We start from the raw sequence: 19,971 nt of genomic DNA on the forward strand, positions 1-19,971 counted from the left end.
GAGAATCTTCTGTCCAGCTCGGGTTATTTTTAAAAAGTGGAACAACACTTTTTCTTCTTTTCAATGAAACTTTGTGCTAAAATCATATTGTGCTCGTTATATTCCAACCTTTACACAGTGAAATAAATGTTAAAACGTTACTAGTGTTTGTAAATCCCAAAGATTTACAAAAAAAAAAAAAAAAGTATGTTTATATAATTTTTTTTTTATTTTAGTGTGCATTATTGGTATAATATTGTTTATATTGCAAATAATGAAGACAAAGACATGAATAGTGTGGATTTTAAAAGCAGTTTTATAGCTGTACAGTGTAGAAAGAAGTGAATGTGGAAAAGGCTCTCTGTGCTTTCTGCAAAGTAATTATATTTTGTAATTATACAAGACGCTGCAAATGAGTGGGAGCTCATAATGGGGCAACAGTCAAGGGTTTGTGAAGGCCGAATCAACATTATCAACATTACTGACATTTTATATTCTATATTCTATATATATATATATATATACCACAGGCACCAGTGATCTCTGCTTCTTCCTTCTGAGCTTTACTTTCCTTCATATTGTCTCTATACACGTTTAATGAGAGGTCGTACATGATAGGAGAAGATGAAACATAATGAGGTCATACTGTACGTTTTCTAACATTTGTTAGTTGCACAGGTGATTATGTAAATTAATATGCAAATATGAAAGAACTGTATTGTCTATTGTTTAAAAAATTATAAATATAAAAATGATTAAATGTTTGGTTATGCATTGTTGCATTGTGGGTTGATTCTGTGGTTTATGCAAAAAAACAAAACGTACCAATAAAATATCTATCTTTTTTTTTTTTTGGTCTGATAATAATCTGATAAGCAGCTTTCAGTTCTGATCTTTTCTGTTCGGTTTCTGCTGCAGTCACTGCATGCAAACCTGCTCATAAACTGCTGTTGTCCTCACAGACAGAATCTCGTGTATTTTCCTGCTTGGAAAAAAGAAACAGAGAGAGAGAGAGAGAGAGAGAGAGAGAGAGAGAGAGAGAGATCAGTGCATTTATCTGAGAGTAACAGTGATGCTTGTTATTAGATATCAGAGTCCACTACAGCACATTGTACATGTTTATAAAGCTGTGAGAGTCAGACATCACGTGCATGAGCTCAGTAACGTTTAAATTCACTCAGACCACAGCATTCACAAGAGCTTTAACCACACTGAAGTCCTCCATGTTGTGAAACCTGACTGCTCTGTGAGAAAAGCTGCTGAACATCACACCGTACTGTCGGGTTTTATTTTTATATATTTTCATAGAAAAATGTTTGTCACTGTCTGTCAGTCCATCAGTTACTGACCTGAGTGGGATTTTATGATTTATCACAGAATACTGTATTTCTTCATTCAGTCCTTCAGTTGCAGATGAGTCTGCAAAGATAAAAAATATATATAGCAGCATCAGTAAAGACTGTTTATTGGTCTATAATGAGAGACTGACAGATACTGACTCACAGATGAGAAACATGATCAGGATGTAAATGAGATTAGTAGAAATATGTAAGTTAAAAGTTATTTTTAATCATGTGTACTGTGTGTTATGCCGTTCTGCATGTGCTTGTTACGTTGCAATTTAAAATGAAAAGTCAAATGCAGAATTTGTTTGTTTCTCAAGGACATGAATAAATTGCTAAATAGCAAAACTGGAATTATTTGCAGTAATACAGGGTTACTAAGAAGTGAGATGAGGTGTAGAGATAAATTTCACTTCTGCTTTTTTGCCCGTAATCAGACAAATACCTGCCTTCTGTAAGCTGTGTGGATTCCTTTTGTTTCCTTTTCCACAGACACACAAACATCACGATTATTGCCAGGACTGAAATCACACTGCATATGACAGCAATGGGCACACTGGACCGAGGAGGACTAACGTCATCTTCTGTACAAAACAACACATGGTTTAAATCACAAAAAACAGTACCATTAGAGCTGTCCATGTGTTTATTTTTTCATTAAATTACATTATGTACTCTGCTGTAGTATATATGAGGGTAAAATTGTAGAAATACAAAGTGAAATGTGTTTTTAGAGATGTTTCATGAACATCGCTAAACTGGTTATTATTCACATTTCCACATATAATACAAGTGAGACATGCAGCCATTTTATGTCTCTAAAACCGGCCTTGTGCTGTAAAGTACGGCTTGGGACTGGCACTGAGAGCGCGCTGTCGTGTGAATCAAACCCAGGCTGCAGCGGTGAGAGCGCAGAGGCTGAACCACTAGCCCTCCAGGGACCCTTAAACAAACAATATGTAATAATATTCTCATCAAAATACAGAGTAATGATTAATGGCTGCTGGTACAAAAAGTCACTTTCTACATAAACTGGCTTCTTAATCCTGAGAGCGAGCTGATGTAGACTTTCTGAACCTAAAGCCTGCAAATAAACATCGAGAACCTGAAGATCACTCCAGTCTCCTGTCTCCTGATTCATTTTTACTGAATTTCTAACACATCCTTTTGGTGGTTTTTGTTTTCTCCTGAGTATAAACTGGTGGCCAAAGTCTGGTTCAGAACTTATCATTCGCAGCAACACACACTCGATAGGAAAAGAAGTGATTTAAACCGAAGAGTTCGACTTCAGTATGTTTGTTTTACTAAAAGTTAACCAGACTAATTTCTGTCTTCTGTCATTTTCATTCCTTTTCCACAGACACACAACAATCACTACAACCGCCTTTACTGACATCACAGCACACCTGAACCTCCACACCTGATTCAACATCTGCAAAAAACATCATTTTAATATTAGAATTATATTAAACAAAACATCTAAAGCTGTGATCACTACATCTGTCCAGCAGTGATTCCACTTTAAATAAGATCATCTCCTCTGTGCTGTAACACGGATGTGGTTTCAAAAAGATGTATATAAGGAATAAGTGTGTGTTTAAGGAGAAGATCCCATCACACACACACACACACACACACACACACACATTAACACAAATTTCAGAAAGTATATTATTAATTGATTTAAGAAAATTGGTAATGCAGTCTTTTGTTTTTCTGCTCTAAAGGTGTGAAAGGTTTACAGTGTGGTATATGAACGATGGGGTTTAATAACATGAAAAACAACAACAACAACAACAACATTCTAAACTGCTGAACCTGCGCTTTCACACCGCTCACTAAACCAGTCATAGCTTCATTAAAATAAAATTATTAAATGTTTTTTTCTCTAACTTTCTCAAACATTTATATAAGAAAATTAATATTTGGACATTTTTTTAAATTTGGGTTTTAATAACCATATTGTTGTTTATTATTTTACAGAAACTGTTCTTCTGAGTAAAATTACACACACAGTATTTTTTTTATTTGTAATTGTGTAGTTTGATCTCTTAAGAAGTCTTTTTGTGTGAGAGAAAGTTCCACTACTACAGCTTTAATTTAAGCATCATCTCGTCTCGTACCTGTGTCCAGAGAGCAGTACTGTGTGATGTTGATTGGAGTTGACTCTTTACTGACTGGGTTGGAAGCCACACAGCTGAAGGTTCTCCCTCTCTGGTTGTCCGTCTTCTTTATTTCCAGATGAAGATTCAGTGTGATGTTGGATGTGTTGTTGCTGCTGGTGTGGTTTAATAAAACATCATCTTTATACAAAGACAGCTTCAGTCCTCTGACGTTCCTCACAGAACACAGTAATGAACAGAACTCTGAAGAACTGGAGGCTGCCTTCATCACCCGAGGAGCTGAAACTCTATCTGTACAGAAACATCATGAACAATCTGATAAGTTAAGAATTTAAGGTTCTTTATTGTTTATGTCTAAAATCTGAGAAAAACAAACTCACCGTACACCTCCAGCTGATAATCCTGTTTTCCCTTCAGCTCTTTAGTGCTCTCCACTGTGTAAAGTCCTGAATCATCTGTTCTCAGGTGTGAGATAGTGAAGAACCGAATCTGACTCACCCAATGAAGACGATTCATGAACTTCTCAATGACGTTTGTGTCACTCTGTTTATTAAACACATATCCAACTGTGTTGCCTTTATAACTTATAGTGCCTGTAACAGGCACACGGATAGGGAAAGTAACAGACTCGCCTACAGCACCGAGCAGCTCCTGACCTGAAGATCCACCAACAGAGCTGAAGATCTCTGAAAGAGAAAACAGCACTGAGAGTGAGTCTCATGTCAGAGTCATTATAAATCACATTAAAAAAAATAAATACAGTGCATTCATCAAACGCTATAAATCATTCAAATAAAGTAAAACCACTTCTGTCATGTTCACACACTCCTGTCTCTACTTCACACTGTCAGCATTCTTCATCATCATCATCATCATCTCCATCATACACATACAGTACATCAGTGTGTGCCCTGATAATGACAATAATCCTAATCATTTATTACAAGAATTTATTTTAGAAGAACATCAGTTAAAATCAAAGTGTCTGAAAACACAGCGCAAAGCATGAAAAAGAAATACACACAACAGGTTATATATAAGAAATACTGTATATACAGTATAAATATTTATAAAGTATCTATCATGCAGTAAATTCAGCAGTCTGTCTTTTAAAGCCAGAGTCTGAAAGGCTGATGGTGGAGTTTTTGGTGAAATTTAATGAATCAATAGTTTCTGTAATCATTACATGCAGGAACACAAAACTATAACAAAGAATTATTAGACTAACTGAGAACACATTTCATATCTGATCGCACGCAGTGCTGCTTCGCTCTTCCTGATTTTATTTTTCACACCAGAGGAACGTTTCATGAAACTGATTACACTTTTAATAATTCTGTTTTTTTTCTTACTACAGAAACTAAGCAATTTCCAGTCATTCATTTGTCATAAAAAAAAAAAGATATACATTGTGTATTAAATTAGACTTATACATTTGTTCCTTTGTTTAAGCTGAGTTAAAATCATGAGGTCTTAATGCTAATATTTCACTCTGTAACATTTTTATTATAATTTGCAATGAAATATTCAGAACAAAGAATCTGTAGAAGTGTTTAGAATTAAAATCTCTCAGGAGCTTGTGGAGAAATCTAAAGCACATGATTTTACCTGTTCCTTCACCTCATACTTCATTTAGTTATAAAATAATAAAAAACAGTCATAAGTAAAATGCTCACCTGATAGGAAAAGGAGAAGTAGCCTCAGGCTGTGATGAAGGAAACGTGGCCGCGGTTTGCTGTATAGTCTTGGCTTCATTTTGTCAGCAGTGATGTGACTGGTGTGGATCAAACGAACCTGTGAAGTGAAACTTAAAGACTCGTTCATCTTCTCGTCAAATGATTCACTTACTGCTGTCAGAATCAACCTCCTGCATAAACACAGCTCTTTCCATCAGACTTCTCTATCACTCAGCACATTTCAGCACTTAAACTGAGGAAATTTTATTTTTAACAATCTCTAAAAAAATAAATAAATAGCAGTGTAACAGAAATTTAAACTGGAACTCTGTTAACGCTGAGAAAAAAAACAGCATTATATCAAAAAAGAGAAATAAATTGAACCCCATAATTAAACCTGAAATACATTATAATATTCTATAATATTTATATACAATAATTCCCATATGCTAAGATTTCATTTTTTATATATTGACATCATCACACACTGCAGAAAGTAGCACAGAGATAATCTTCCTAAAATCTGTAGGCCTCAGAAACACACATGCACAAACAACAGTGTGGCTTCGTAAAACAGATCAAATTAAAGCAGTTTGTCGGTTCTTAGATGTTAGGACTCTAAAATGTTCAGAATAAACACTGCTCCTGAAGCCCTGAATGGCTTGGAAAATCATTTAGATATTTAAAATGAGAACATGATGTTGATGCTATTACACACATATACCACAGCGCATATATATATATATATACGCTTAAACATGGGATGACTTTATAATTTACTACTGAAATTATTTACAGTATTTATGTTCAGTTGAACAATTTAACAACAAGCTTTCTTCAGCTTTCTGCAGGATTTATGAGATGCAGTACCGCTCTCGGCCAATAGATGTCACGCGATATCAGATATTTTTCTCATAATAAAGATTTTTCTCGTAGTTCTTGAGGCCTTTTCTGATGATAATAAGCTGCTTTTCACTCAATAGCGAGATGTTTCCTTGTAATAACGAGGTCCTGATGTGTTTTCATACACTCGTGTTAAATACATTTTGACAGAATATTTTTTAAATGCACTTGTGGGAATTATTTTAGTTTGAGCAAAGCTAAGTATTTTCTCCAGGAAACTGAATTTCATTTAACATTTTATACCATCATTGTCCATAAAAGGTGCCACTTATGTTGGAATTCAATGTTAGATTTAAAATAATTGAGCTAGAGTGGTATTTTATGTAATAAAACATCATAAAAAGAAATAGTGCAAATGCTAAAGGAGTGATCACGTACAGGCTGTGTGATTATCATGTGGAGTACAGAGTGAACTGATGCTCTGACTGATTCAGACACACAGTTAGGACAAAACCACACACTCTTGTGGGTTTTTTTAGTTGAAATGCACAGGAAGAGCTGTGGTGTGAGAATCTTCTGTCCAGCTCGGGTTATTTTTAAAAAGTGGAACAACACTTTTTCTTCTTTTCAATGAAACTTTGTGCTAAAATCATATTGTGCTCGTTATATTCCAACCTTTACACAGTGAAATAAATGTTAAAACGTTACTAGTGTTTGTAAATACCAAAGATTTACAAAAAAAGGTATGTTTATATAAATTTTTTTATTTTAGTGTGCATTATTGGTATAATATTGTTTATATTGCAAATAATGAAGACAGAGACATGAATAGTGTGGATTTTAAAAGCAGTTTTATAGCTGTACAGTGTAGAAAGAAGTGAATGTGGAAAAGGCTCTCTGTGCTTTCTGCAAAGTAATTATATTTTGTAATTATACAAGACGCTGCAAATGAGTGGGAGCTCATAATGGGGCAACAGTCAAGGGTTTGTGAAGGCCGAATCAACATTATCAACATTACTGACATTTTATATTCTAGCAAAGCCTTGTCCTCTTTATTTAATCATAATTTCATACATACAACTCCAACTTAAAGATGTTTTTGAGAAACAGTAACATATATATATTATATATATATATATATATATATATATATATATATATATATATATATATATATATATATATATACCACAGGCACCAGTGATCTCTGCTTCTTCCTTCTGAGCTTTACTTTCCTTCATATTGTCTCTATACACCTTTAATGAGAGGTCGTACATGACAGGAGAAGATGAAACATAATGAGGTCATACTGTACGTTTTCTAACATTTGTTAGTTGCACAGGTGATTATGTAAATTAATATGCAAATATGAAAGAACTGTATCATCTATTGTTTAAAAAATTATAAATATAAAAATGATTAAATGTTTGGTTATGCATTGTTGCATTGTGGGTTGATTCTGTGGTTTAGGTAAAAAAACAAAACGTACCAATAAAATATCTATCTTTTTTTTTTTTTGGTCTGATAATAATCTGATAAGCAGCTTTCAGTTCTGATCTTTTCTGTTCGGCTTCTGCTGCAATCACTGCATGCAAACCTGCTCATAAACTGCTGTTGTCCTCACAGACAGAATCTCGTGTATTTTCCTGTTTGGAAAAAAGAAACAGAGAGAGAGAGAGAGAGAGAGATCAGTGCATTTATCTGAGAGTAACAGTGACGCTTGTTATTAGATATCAGAGTCCACTACAGCACATTGTACATGTTTATAAAGCTGTGAGAGTCAGACATCGCGTGCATGAGCTCAGTAACGTTTAAATCCACTCAGACCACAGCATTCACAAGAGCTTTAACCACACTGAAGTCCTCCATGCTGTGAAACCCGACTGCTCTGTGAGAAAAGCTGCTGAACATCACACCGTACTGTCAGGTTTATTTTTATATATTTTCATAGAAAAACGTTTGTCACTGTCTGTCAGTCCATCAGTTACTGACCTGAGTGGGATTTTATGATTTATCACAGAATACTGTATTTCTTCATTCAGTCCTTCAGTTGCAGATGAGTCTGCAAAGATAAAAAATATATATAGCAGCATCAGTAAAGACTGTTTATTGGTCTATAATGAGAGACTGACAGATACTGACTCACAGATGAGAAAAATGATCAGGATGTAAATGAGATTGGTAGAAATACGTAAGTTAAAAGTTATTTTTAATCATGTGTACTGTGTGTTATGCCGTTCTGCATGTGCTTGTTACGTTGCAATTTAAAATGAAAAGTCAAATGCAGAATTTGTTTGTTTCTCAAGGACATGAATAAATTGCTAAATAGCAAAACTGGAATTATTTGCAGTAATACAGGGTTACTAAGAAGTGAGATGAGGTGTAGAGGTAAATTTCACTTCTGCTTTTTTGCCCGAAATCAGACAAATACCTGCCTTCTGTACGCCGCCTGGATTCCTTTTGTTTCCTTTTCAACAGACAGACAAACATCACGATTATTGCTAGGACTGAAATCACACTGCATATGACAGCAATGGGCACACTGGACCGAGGAGGACTAACGTCATCTTCTGTACAAAACAACACATGGTTTAAATAACAAAAAACAGTAGCACTAGAGCTGTCCAAGTGTTTATTTTTTCATTAAATTACATTATGTACTCTGCTGTAGTATATATGAGGGTAAAATTGTAGAAATACAAAGTGAAATGTGTTTTTAGAGATGTTTCATGAACATCGCTAACCTGGTTATTATTCACATTTCCACATATAATACAAGTGAGACATGCGGCCATTTTATGTGTCTCTAAAGCCGGCCTTGTGCTGTAAAGTACGGCTTGGGACTGACACTGAGAGCGCGCTGTCGTGTGAATCAAACCCAGGCTGCAGCGGTGAGAGCGCAGAGGCCGAACCACTAGCCCTCCAGGGACCCTTAAACAAACAATATGTAATAATATTCTCATCAAAATACTGAGTAATGATTAATGGCTGCTGGTACAAAAAGTCACTTTCTACATAAACTGGCTTCTTAATCCTGAGAGCGAGCTGATGTAGACTTTCTGAACCTAAAGCCTGCAAATAAACATCGAGAACCTAAAGATCACTCCAGTCTCCTGTCTCCTGATTCATTTTTACTGAATTTCTAACACATCCTTTTGGTGGTTTTTGTTTTCTCCTGAGTATAAACTGGTGGCCAAAGTCTGGTTCAGAACTTATCATTCGCAGCAACACACACTCGATAGGAAAAGAAGTGATTTAAACCGAAAAGTTTGACTTGAGTATGTTTGTTTTACTAAAAGTTAACCAGACTAATTTCTGTCTTCTGTCATTTTCATTCCTTTTCCACAGACACACAACAATCACTACAACCGCCTTTACTGACATCACAGCACACCTGAACCTCCACACCTGATTCAACATCTGCAAAAAACATCATTTTAATATTAGAATTATATTAAACAAAACATCTAAAGCTGTCATCACTACATCTGTCCAGCAGTGATTCCACTTTAAATAAGATCATCTCCTCTGTGCTGTAACACAGATGTGGTTTCAAAAAGATGTATATAAGGAATGTGTGTGTTTAAGGAGAAGATCCCATCACACACACACACACATTAACACACACACACATTAACACAAATTTCAGAAAGTATATTATTAATTGATTTAAGAAAATTGGTGATGCAGTCTTTTGTTTTTCTGCTCTAAAGGTGTGAAAGGTTTACAGTGTGGTATATGAACGATGGGGTTTAATAACATGAAAAACAACAACAACAACAACAACATTCTGAACTGCTGAACCTGCGCTTTCACACCGCTCACTAAACCAGTCATAGCTTCATTAAAATAAAATTATTAAATGTTTTTTTTCCTCTAACTTTCTCAGACATTTATATAAGAAAATTAATATTTGGACATTTTTTTAAATTTGGATTTTAATAACCATATTGTTGTTTATTATTTTACAGAAACTGTTCTTCTGAGTAAAATTACACACAGTGTTTTTTTATTTGTAATTGTGTAGTTTGATCTCTTAAGAAGTCTTTTTGTGTGAGAGAAAGTTCCACTACTACAGCTTTAATTTAAGCATCATCTCGTCTCGTACCTGTGTCCAGAGAGCAGTACTGTGTGATGTTGATTGGAGTTGACTCTTTACTGACTGGGTTGGAAGCCACACAGCTGAAGGTGCGATTGTCCGTCTTCTTTATTTCCAGATGAAGATTCAGTGTGATGTTGGATGTGTTTCTGCTGCTGCTGGCGTTGTTTAATAAAACATCGTCTTTATACAAAAACAGCTTCAGTCCTCTGACGTTCCTCACAGAACACAGTAATGAACAGAACTCTGAAGAACTGGAGGTTATGTTCATCACCCGAGGAGCTGAAACTCTCTCTGTACAGAAACATCATGAACAATCTGATAAGTTAAGAATTTAAGGTTCTTTATTGTTTATGTCTAAAATCTGAGAAAAACAAACTCACCGTACACCTCCAGCTGATAATCCTGTTTTCCCTTCGGCTCTTTAAAGCTCTCCGCTGTGTAAAGTCCTGAATCATCTGTTCTCAGGTCTGAGAGAGTGAAGAACCCACTCTGACTCACCCAGTGAAGACGATTCATGAACTTCTCAATGACGTTTGTGTCACTCTGTTTATTAAACACATGTCCAACTGTGTTGCCTTTATAAATTATATTGCCAGAAACAGGCACACTGGTAGGGAAAGTAACAGACTCGCCTACAGCACCGAGCAGCTCCTGAACTGAAGATCCACCAACAGAGCTGAAGATCTCTGAAAGAGAAAACAGCACTGAGAGTGAGTCTCATGTCAGAGTCATAATAAATCACATTAAAAAAATAAATACAGTACATTCATCAAACGCTATAAATCATTGAAATAAACTAAAACCACTTCTGTCATGTTCACACACTCCTGTCTCTACTTCACACTGTCAGCATTCTTCATCATCATCGTCATCATCATCATCTCCATCATACACATACAGTACATCAGTGTGTGCCATGATAATGACAATAATCCTAAACATTTATTACAAGAATTTATTTTAGAAGAACATCAGTTAAAATCAAAGTGTCTGAAAACACAGCGCAAAGCATGAAAAAGAAATACACACAACAGGTTATATATAAGAAATACTGTATATACAGTATAAATATTTATAAAGTATCTATCATGCAGTAAATTCAGCAGTCTGTCTTTTAAAGCCAGAATCTGAAAGGCTGATGGTGGAGTTTTTGGTGAAATTTAATGAACCAATAGTTTCTGTAATCATTACATGCAGGAACACAAAACTATAACAAAGAATTATTAGACTAACTGAGAACACATTTCATATCTGATCGCACGCAGTGCTGCTTCGCTCTTCCTGATTTTATTCTTCACACCAGAGGAACGTTTCATGAAACTGATTACACATTTTAATAATTCTGTTTTTTTTTCTTACTACAGAAACTAAGCAATTTCCAGTCATTAATTTGTTATGAAAAAAAGATATATATTGTGTATTAAATTAGACTTATACATTTGTTCCTTTGTTTAAACTGAGTTAAAATAACGAGGTCTTAATTCTAATATTTCACTCTGTAACATTTTTATTATAATTTGCAATGAAATATTCAGAACAAAGAATCTGTAGAAGTGTTTAGAATTAAAATCTCTCAGGAGCTTGTGGAGAAATCTAAAGCACATGATTTTACCTGTTCCTTCACCTCATACTTCATTTAGTTATAAAATAATAAAAAACAGTCATAAGTAAAATGCTCACCTGATAGGAAAAGGAGAAGTAGCCTCAGGCTGTGATGAAGGAAACGTGGCCGCGGTTTGCTGTATAGTCTTGGCTTCATTTTGTCAGCAGTGATGTGACTGGTGTGGACCAAACGAACCTGTGAAGTGAAACTTAAAGACTCGTTCATCTTCTCGTTAAATGATTCACTTACTGCTGTCAGAATCAACCTCCTGCATAAACACAGCTCTTTCCATCAGACTTCTCTATCACTCAGCACATTTCAGCACTTAAACTGAGGAAAATTTTATTTTTAACAATCTCTAAAAAAAAATAAATAGCAGTGTAACAGAAATTTAAACTGGAACTCTGTTAACTCTGAGAAAAAAAACAGCATTATATCAAAAAAGAGAAATAAATTGAACCCCATAATTAAACCTGAAATACATTATAATATTCTATAATATTTATATACAATAATTCCCATGTGCTAGCATTTCATTTTTTATATATTGACATCATCACACACTGCAGAAAGTAGCACAGAGATAATCTTCCTAAAATCTGTAGGCCTCAGAAACACACATGCACAAACAACAGTGTGGCTTCGTAAAACAGATCAAATTAAAGCAGTTTGTCGGTTCTTAGATGTTAGGACTCTAAAATGTTCAGAATAAACACTGCTCCTGAAGCCCTGAATGGCTTGGAAAATCATGTAGATATTTAAAATGAGAACATGATGTTGATGCTATTACACACATATACCACAGCATATATACACTTAAACATGGGATGACTTTATAATTTACTACTGAAATTATTTACAGCATTTATGTTTAGTTGAACAATTTAACAACAAGCTTTCTTCAGCTTTCTGCAGGATTTATGAGATGCAGTACCGCTCTCGGCCAATAGATGTCACGCGATATCAGATATTTTTCTCATAATAAAGATTTTTCTCGTAGTTCTTGAGGCCTTTTCTGATGATAACAAGCTGCTTTTCACTCAATAGCGAGATGTTTCCTTGTAATAACGAGGTCCTGATGTGTTTTCATACACTCGTGTTAAATACATTTTGACAGAATATTTTTTAAATGCACTTGTGGGAATTATTTTAGTTTGAGCAAAGCTAAGTATTTTCTCCAGGAAACTGAATTTCATTTAACATTTTATACCATCATTGTCCATAAAAGGTGCCACTTATGTTGGAGTTCAATGTTAGATTTAAAATAATTGAGCTAGAGTGGTATTTTATGTAATAAAACATCATAAAAAGAAATAGTGCAAATGCTAAAGGAGTGATCACGTACAGGCTGTGTGATTATCATGTGGAGTACAGAGTGAACTGATGCTCTGACTGATTCAGACACACAGTTAGGACAAAACCACACACTCTTGTGTTTTTTTTTAGTTGAAATGCACAGGAAGAGCTGTGGTGTGAGAATCTTCTGTCCAGCTCGGGTTATTTTTAAAAAGTGGAACAACACTTTTTCTTCTTTTCAATGAAACTTTGTGCTAAAATCATATTGTGCTCATTATATTCCAACCTTTACACAGTGAAATAAATGTTAAAACGTTACTATTGTTTGTAAATACCAAAGATTTACAAAAAAAGGTATGTTTATATAAATTTTTTTATTTTAGTGTGCATTATTGGTATAATATTGTTTATATTGCAAATAATGAAGACAGAGACATGAATAGTGTGGATTTTAAAAGCAGTTTTATAGCTGTACAGTGTAGAAAGAAGTGAATGTGGAAAAGGCTCTCTGTGCTTTCTGCAAAGTAATTATATTTTGTAATTATACAAGACGCTGCAAATGAGTGGGAGCTCATAATGGGGCAACAGTCAAGGGTTTGTGAAGGCCGAATCAACATTATCAACATTACTGACATTTTATATTCTAGCAAAGCCTTGTCCTCTTTATTTAATCATAATTTCATACATACAACTCCAACTTAAAGATGTTTTTGAGAAACAGTAACATATATATATATATATATATATATATATATATATATATATATATATATATATATATATATATATATATATATACCACAGTCACCAGTGATCTCTGCTTCTTCCTTCTGAGCTTTACTTTCCTTCATATTGTCTCTATACACCTTTAATGAGAGGTCGTACATGACAGGAGAAGATGAAACATAATGAGGTCATACTGTATGTTTTCTAACATTTGTTAGTTGCACAGGTGATTATGTAAATTAATATGCAAATATGAAAGAACTGTATCATCTATTGTTTAAAAAATTATAAATATAAAAATGATTAAATGTTTGGTTATGCATTGTTGCATTGTGGGTTGATTCTGTGGTTTAGGTAAAAAAACAAAACGTATCAATAAAATATATATCTTTTTTTTTTTTTGGTCTGATAATAATCTGATAAGCAGCTTTCAGTTCTGATCTTTTCTGTTCGGCTTCTGCTGCAGTCACTGCATGCAAACCTGCTCATAAACTGCTGTTGTCCTCACAGACAGAATCTCGTGTATTTTCCTGTTTGGAAAAAAGAAACAGAGAGAGAGAGAGAGAGAGAGATCAGTGCATTTATCTGAGAGTAACAGTGACGCTTGTTATTAGATATCAGAGTCCACTACAGCACATTGTACATGTTTATAAAGCTGTGAGAGTCAGACATCGCGTGCATGAGCTCAGTAACGTTTAAATTCACTCAGACCACAGCATTCACAAGAGCTTTAACCACACTGAAGTCCTCCATGCTGTGAAACCCGACTGCTCTGTGAGAAAAGCTGCTGCACATCACACCGTACTGTCGGGTTTTATTTTTATATATTTTCGTAGAAAAACGTTTGTCACTGTCTGTCAGTCCATCAGTTACTGACCTGAGTGGGATTTTATGATTTATCACAGAATACTGTATTTCTTCATTCAGTCCTTCAGTTGCAGATGAGTCTGCAAAGATAAAAAATATATATAGCAGCATCAGTAAAGACTGTTTATTGGTCTATAATGAGAGACTGACAGATACTGACTCACAGATGAGAAAAATGATCAGGATGTAAATGAGATTAGTAGAAATATGTAAGTTAAAAGTTATTTTTAATCGTGTACTGTGTGTTATGCCGTTCTGCATGTGCTTGTTACGTTGCAATTTAAAATAAAAAGTCAAATGCAGAATTTGTTTGTTTCTCAAGGACATGAATAAATTCCTAAATAGCAAAACTGGAATTATTTGCAGTAATACAGGGTTACTAAGAAGTGAGATGAGGTGTAGAGGTAAATTTCACTTCTGCTTTTTTGCCCGTAATCAGACAAATACCTGCCTTCTGTACGCCGCCTGGATTTTTTTTGTTTCCTTTTCAACAGACACACAAACATCACGATTATTGCTAGGACTGAAATCACACTGCATATGACAGCAATGGGCACACTGGACCGAGGAGGACTAACGTCATCTTCTGTACAAAACAACACATGGTTTAAATCACAAAATACAGTACCATTAGAGCTGTCCATGTGTTTATTTTTTCATTAAATAACATTATGTACTCTGCTGTAGTATATATGAGGGTAAAATTGTAGAAATACAAAGTCATGTGATTTTAGAGATGTTTCATGAACATTGCTAAACTGGTTATTATTCACATTTCCACATATAATACAAGTGAGACATGCGGCCATTTTATGTGTCTCTAAAGCCGGCCTTGTGCTGTAAAGTACGGCTTGGGACTGGCACTGAGAGCGCGCTGTCGTGTGAATCAAACCCAGGCTGCAGCGGTGAGAGCGCAGAGGCTGAACCACTAGCCCTCCAGGGACCCTTAAACAAACAATATGTAATAATATTCTCATCAAAATACAGAGTAATGATTAATGGCTGCTGGTACAAAAAGTCACTTTCTACATAAACTGGCTTCTTAATCCTGAGAGCGAGCTGATGTAGACTTTCTGAACCTAAAGCCTGCAAATAAACATCGAGAACCTGAAGATCACTCCAGTCTCCTGTCTCCTGATTCATTTTTACTGAATTTCTAACACATCCTTTTGGTGGTTTTTGTTTTCTCCTGAGTATAAACTGGTGGCCAAAGTCTGGTTCAGAACTTATCATTCGCAGCAACACACACTCGATAGGAAAAGAAGTGATTTAAACCGAAGAGTTCGACTTCAGTATGTTTGTTTTACTAAAAGTTAACCAGACTAATTTCTGTCTTCTGTCATTTTCATTCCTTTTCCACAGACACACAACAATCACTACAACTGCCTTTACTGACATCACAGCACACCTGAACCTCCACACCTGATTCAACATCTGCAAAAAACATCATTTTTAATATTAGAATTATATTAAACAAAACATCTAAAGCTGTCATCACTACATCTGTCCAGCAGTGATTCCACTTTAAATAAGATCATCTCCTCTGTGCTGTAACACAGATGTGGTTTCAAAAAGAGGTATATAAGGAATAAGTGTGTGTTTAAGGAGAAGATCCCATCACACACACACACACATTAACACAAATTTCAGAAAGTATATTATTAATTGATTTAAGAAAATTGGTAATGCAATCTTTTGTTTTTCTGCTCTAAAGGTGTGAAAGGTTTACAGTGTGGTATATGAACGATGGGGTTTAATAACATGAAACAACAACAACAACAACAACAACAACAACAACATTCTAAACCGCTGAACCTGTGCTTTCACACCGCTCACTAAACCAGTCATAGCTTCATTAAAATAAAATTATTAAATGTTTTTTTCTCTAACTTTCTCAAACATTTATATAAGAAAATTAATATTTGGACATTTTTTTAAATTTGGGTTTTAATAACCATATTGTTTATTATTTTACAGAAACTGTTCTTCTGAGTAAAATTACACACACAGTATTTTTTTTTTAATTTGTAATTGTGTAGTTTGATCTCTTAAGAAGTCTTTTTGTGTGAGAGAAATTCCACTACAACAGGTTTAATTTAAGCATCATCTCGTCTCGTACCTGTGTCCAGAGAGCAGTACTGTGAGATGTTGATTGGAGTTGACTCTTTACTGACTGGGTTGGAAGCCACACAGCTGAAGGTTCTCCCTCTGTGGTTGTCCGTCTTCTTTATTTCCAGATGAAGATTCAGTATGATGTCGAATGTGTTGCTGCTGCTGGCGTTGTTTAATAAAACATCGTCTTTATACAAAAACAGCTTCAGTCCTCTGACGTTCCTCACAGAACACAGTAATGAACAGAACTCTGAAGAACTGGAGGCTGCCTTCATCACCCGAGGAGCTGAAACTCTCTCTGTACAGAAACATCATGAACAATCTGAGAAGTTAAGAATTTAAGATTCTTCATTGTTTATGTCTAAAATCTGAGAAAAACAAACTCACCGTACACCTCCAGCTGATAATCCTGTTTTCCCTTCAGCTCTTTAGTGCTCTCCACTGTGTAAAGTCCTGAATCATCTGTTCTCAGGTGTGAGAGAGTGAAGAACCCACTCTGACTCACCCAATGAAGACGATTCATGAACTTCTCACTGACGTTTGTGTCACTCTGTTTATTAAACACATATCCAACTGTGTTGCCTTTATAAATTATATTGCCAGAAACAGGCACACTGGTAGGGAAAGTAACAGACTCGCCTACAGCACCGAGCAGCTCCTGAACTGAAGATCCACCAACAGAGCTGAAGATCTCTGAAAGAGAAAACAGCACTGAGAGTGAGTCTCATGTCAGAGTCATAATAAATCACATTGAAAAAATAAATACAGTACATTCATCAAACGCTATAAATCATTCAAATAAAGTAAAACCACTTCTGTCATGTTCACACACTCCTGTCTCTACTTCACACTGTCAGCATTCTTCATCACCATCGTCATCATCATCATCATCTCCATCATACACATACAGTACATCAGTGTGTGCCATGATAATGACAATAATCCTAATCATTTATTACAAGAATTTATTTTAGAAGAACATCAGTTAAAATCAAAGTGTCTGAAAACACAGCGCAAAGCATGAAAAAGAAATACACACAACAGGTTATATATAAGAAATACTGTATATACAGTATAAATATTTATAAAGTATCTATCATGCAGTAAATTCAGCAGTCTGTCTTTTAAAGCCAGAGTCTGAAAGGCTGATGGTGGAGTTTTTGGTGAAATTTAATGAACCAATAGTTTCTGTAATCATTACATGCAGGAACACAAAACTATAACAAGGAATTATTAGACTAACTGAGAACACATTTCATATCTGATCGCACGCAGTGCTGCTTCGCTCTTCCTGATTTTATTCTTCACACCAGAGGAACGTTTCATGAAACTGATTACACTTTTAATAATTCTGTTTTTTTTTCTTACTACAGAAACTAAGCAATTTTCAGTCATTAATTTGTTATGAAAAAAAGATATATATTGTGTATTAAATTAGACTTATACATTTGTTCCTTTGTTTAAACTGAGTTAAAATAACGAGGTCTTAATTCTAATCAATGAAATATTCAGAACAAAGAATCTGTAGAAGTGTTTAGAATTAAAATCACTCAGGAGCTTGTGGAGGAATCTAAAGCACATGATTTTACCTGTTACTTCACCTCATACTTCATTTAGTTATAAAATAATAAAAAACAGTCATAAGTAAAATGCTCACCTGATAGGAAAAGGAGAAGTAGCCTCAGGCTGTGATGAAGGAAACGTGGCCGCGGTTTGCTGTATAGTCTTGGCTTCATTTTGTCAGCAGTGATGTGACTGGTGTGGACCAAACGAACCTGTGAAGTGAAACTTAAAGACTCGTTCATCTTCTCGTCAAATGATTCACTTACTGCTGTCAGAATCAACCTCCTGCATAAACACAGCTCTTTCCATCAGACTTCTCTGTCTATCACTCAGCACATTTCAGCACTTAAACTGAGGAAAATTTTATTTTTAACAATCTCTAAAAAAATAAATAAATAGCAGTGTAACAGAAATTTAAACTGGAACTCTGTTAACTCTGAGAAAAAAAAACAGCATTATATCAAAAAAGAGAAATAAATTGAACCCCATAATTAAACCTGAAATACATTATAATATTCTATAATATTTATATACAATAATTCCCATATGCTAAGATTTCATTTTTTATATATTGACATCATCACACACTGTTTATGAGCAATAAACAAAGACTCTCAGAACAAATCCTGTTCTTGTTTGTTATTTTTTTATACTAACAGACAAAGTAAAAGAATGAATCAGGAGTCAAAGATTCACATCATTTTGATAACTCAAATCCCTAAAAGAGTCGCTGTGATGAAGACATGATGAAGATGGATGGAAGACCTTTGACTTTACAATGAATGCTTTTCATCACTGCAGAAAGTAGCACAGAGATAATCTTCCTAAAATCTGTAGGCCTCAGAAACACACATGCACAAACAACAGTGTGGCTTCGTAAAACAGACCAAATTAAAGCAGTTTGTCGGTTCTTAGATGTTAGGACTCTAAAATGTTCAGAATAAACACTGCTCCTGAAGCCCTGAATGGCTTGGAAAATCGTGTAGATATTTAAAATGAGAACATGATGTTGATGCTATTACACAAATATACCACAGCGCGCATATATATATATATATATATATATATATATATATATATATATATATATATATATATATATATATATATATATATATATATATATATATATATATGTGGAATCGCATTAAACTGACGCCTGCTGCCACCTGGTGTCCGAGTGTGGTACTGCACCTCACAAATCCTCACCAGAGCTGAACAAAGTTCTTTGTTAAATTGTTCAAATGAATAAAAACTGTAAATTATTATATATATTTTATATATATAATATATACATATTTTTATATATATAAAATTATGTATATATATATATATATATATATATATATATATATATGTATACACTTAAACATGGGATGACTTTATAATTGACTACTGAAATAATTTACAGTTTTTATTCAGTTGAACAATTTAACAATGAACTTTGTTCAGCTCTGGTGAGGATTTGTGAGGTGCAGTACCACACTTGGACACCAGGTGGCAGCAGGCGTCAGTTTAATGCGATTCCATACAGCTACATGAGTTTGTTTTTAAAGCAGACTGGATGGATTTATTAATATTTCGGTTTAATGCTCAGTATATGTTTTATATATATGCTTTTTAATGGCTTTTTTGTGGTCAAAGGTCTTTTTTCATTGAGTTTATGTGCAACCTGGTGTTAAGTCTGGAAACTGAAAGCAATAAAAAGATATTAAAGATGAAACTCGTTTGTAGAAGC

At 34.5% G+C, this 19,971-nt stretch overlaps 3 protein-coding genes across 19 annotated transcripts; all 3 read right to left on the minus strand.

The window, feature by feature from the left end:
* Positions 1-277: 277 nt before the first annotated feature.
* On the minus strand, positions 278-5,284 carry LOC117596364 (SLAM family member 7-like). 7 transcript variants are annotated; one of them, XR_008301147.1, is made up of 6 exons: positions 5,122-5,284; positions 3,826-4,131; positions 3,446-3,736; positions 1,768-1,906; positions 1,329-1,398; positions 278-961 (listed from the first exon to the last, which is right to left on the minus strand). XR_008301147.1 is itself a non-coding variant. In XM_053230708.1 (6 exons), the coding sequence occupies exons 1-6, from the start codon at positions 5,267-5,269 to the stop codon at positions 898-900; spliced, it is 1,014 nt and encodes a 337-aa protein (XP_053086683.1). In that variant the 5' UTR covers positions 5,270-5,284; the 3' UTR covers positions 278-897. The 7 variants fall into 7 exon arrangements, 6 of the variants coding, with proteins under 6 accessions (XP_053086683.1, XP_053086686.1, XP_053086688.1 ...); XM_053230708.1 differs by having other exon boundaries at positions 1,772-1,906; XM_053230711.1 differs by lacking the exon at positions 1,768-1,906.
* Positions 5,285-7,140: 1,856 nt separating this feature from the next.
* On the minus strand, positions 7,141-11,909 carry LOC117596363 (SLAM family member 7-like). 5 transcript variants are annotated; one of them, XR_008301205.1, is made up of 6 exons: positions 11,747-11,909; positions 10,447-10,752; positions 10,073-10,357; positions 8,396-8,534; positions 7,957-8,026; positions 7,141-7,610 (listed from the first exon to the last, which is right to left on the minus strand). XR_008301205.1 is itself a non-coding variant. In XM_053231093.1 (6 exons), the coding sequence occupies exons 1-6, from the start codon at positions 11,892-11,894 to the stop codon at positions 7,547-7,549; spliced, it is 1,008 nt and encodes a 335-aa protein (XP_053087068.1). In that variant the 5' UTR covers positions 11,895-11,909; the 3' UTR covers positions 7,141-7,546. The 5 variants fall into 5 exon arrangements, 4 of the variants coding, with proteins under 4 accessions (XP_053087068.1, XP_053087070.1, XP_034157144.2 ...); XM_053231093.1 differs by having other exon boundaries at positions 8,400-8,534; XM_034301253.2 differs by lacking the exon at positions 7,141-7,610 and having other exon boundaries at positions 7,833-8,026; positions 8,400-8,534.
* A 1,858-nt stretch (positions 11,910-13,767) lies between these two features.
* LOC113524541 (SLAM family member 7-like) lies at positions 13,768-18,490 on the minus strand. 7 transcript variants are annotated; one of them, XM_053231088.1, is made up of 6 exons: positions 18,328-18,490; positions 17,058-17,363; positions 16,678-16,968; positions 15,010-15,144; positions 14,569-14,638; positions 13,769-14,221 (listed from the first exon to the last, which is right to left on the minus strand). In XM_053231088.1, the coding sequence occupies exons 1-6, from the start codon at positions 18,473-18,475 to the stop codon at positions 14,158-14,160; spliced, it is 1,014 nt and encodes a 337-aa protein (XP_053087063.1). In that variant the 5' UTR covers positions 18,476-18,490; the 3' UTR covers positions 13,769-14,157. The 7 variants fall into 7 exon arrangements, 6 of the variants coding, with proteins under 6 accessions (XP_053087066.1, XP_053087063.1, XP_053087067.1 ...); XR_008301204.1 differs by having other exon boundaries at positions 14,083-14,221; positions 15,006-15,144; XM_053231091.1 differs by lacking the exon at positions 15,010-15,144 and having other exon boundaries at positions 13,768-14,221.
* Positions 18,491-19,971: the final 1,481 nt, after the last annotated feature.

Source organism: Pangasianodon hypophthalmus, chromosome 28 (assembly GCF_027358585.1).
Source record: "Pangasianodon hypophthalmus isolate fPanHyp1 chromosome 28, fPanHyp1.pri, whole genome shotgun sequence".
Classification (NCBI taxonomy): Eukaryota; Metazoa; Chordata; class Actinopteri; order Siluriformes; family Pangasiidae; genus Pangasianodon; species Pangasianodon hypophthalmus.

What these genes read in the sequence shown, in the direction of transcription:
- LOC113524541 (XM_053231087.1), bottom strand. Translation starts at nt 18,475, where the DNA reads ATGAACGAGTCTTTAAGTTTCACTTCACAGGTTCGTTTGGTCCACACC. An exon ending in TTATCAGCTGGAGGTGTACG is followed by an intron (nt 16,969 to 17,057) that starts GTGAGTTTGTTT and finishes GTTTCTGTACAG; the next exon opens with AGAGAGTTTCAGCTCCTCGG. An exon ending in ATCCAGGCGGCGTACAGAAG is followed by an intron (nt 14,639 to 15,009) that starts GCAGGTATTTGT and finishes TTATCTTTGCAG; the next exon opens with ACTCATCTGCAACTGAAGGA.
- LOC117596363 (XM_034301253.2), bottom strand. Translation starts at nt 11,894, where the DNA reads ATGAACGAGTCTTTAAGTTTCACTTCACAGGTTCGTTTGGTCCACACC. An exon ending in ACTTCTCCTTTTCCTATCAG is followed by an intron (nt 10,753 to 11,746) that starts GTGAGCATTTTA and finishes TTTCTCTTTCAG; the next exon opens with AGATCTTCAGCTCTGTTGGT. An exon ending in TTATCAGCTGGAGGTGTACG is followed by an intron (nt 10,358 to 10,446) that starts GTGAGTTTGTTT and finishes GTTTCTGTACAG; the next exon opens with AGAGAGTTTCAGCTCCTCGG.
- LOC117596364 (XM_053230707.1), bottom strand. Translation starts at nt 5,269, where the DNA reads ATGAACGAGTCTTTAAGTTTCACTTCACAGGTTCGTTTGATCCACACC. An exon ending in ACTTCTCCTTTTCCTATCAG is followed by an intron (nt 4,132 to 5,121) that starts GTGAGCATTTTA and finishes TTTCTCTTTCAG; the next exon opens with AGATCTTCAGCTCTGTTGGT. An exon ending in GTACTGCTCTCTGGACACAG is followed by an intron (nt 1,907 to 3,445) that starts GTACGAGACGAG and finishes TGTTTTGTACAG; the next exon opens with AAGATGACGTTAGTCCTCCT.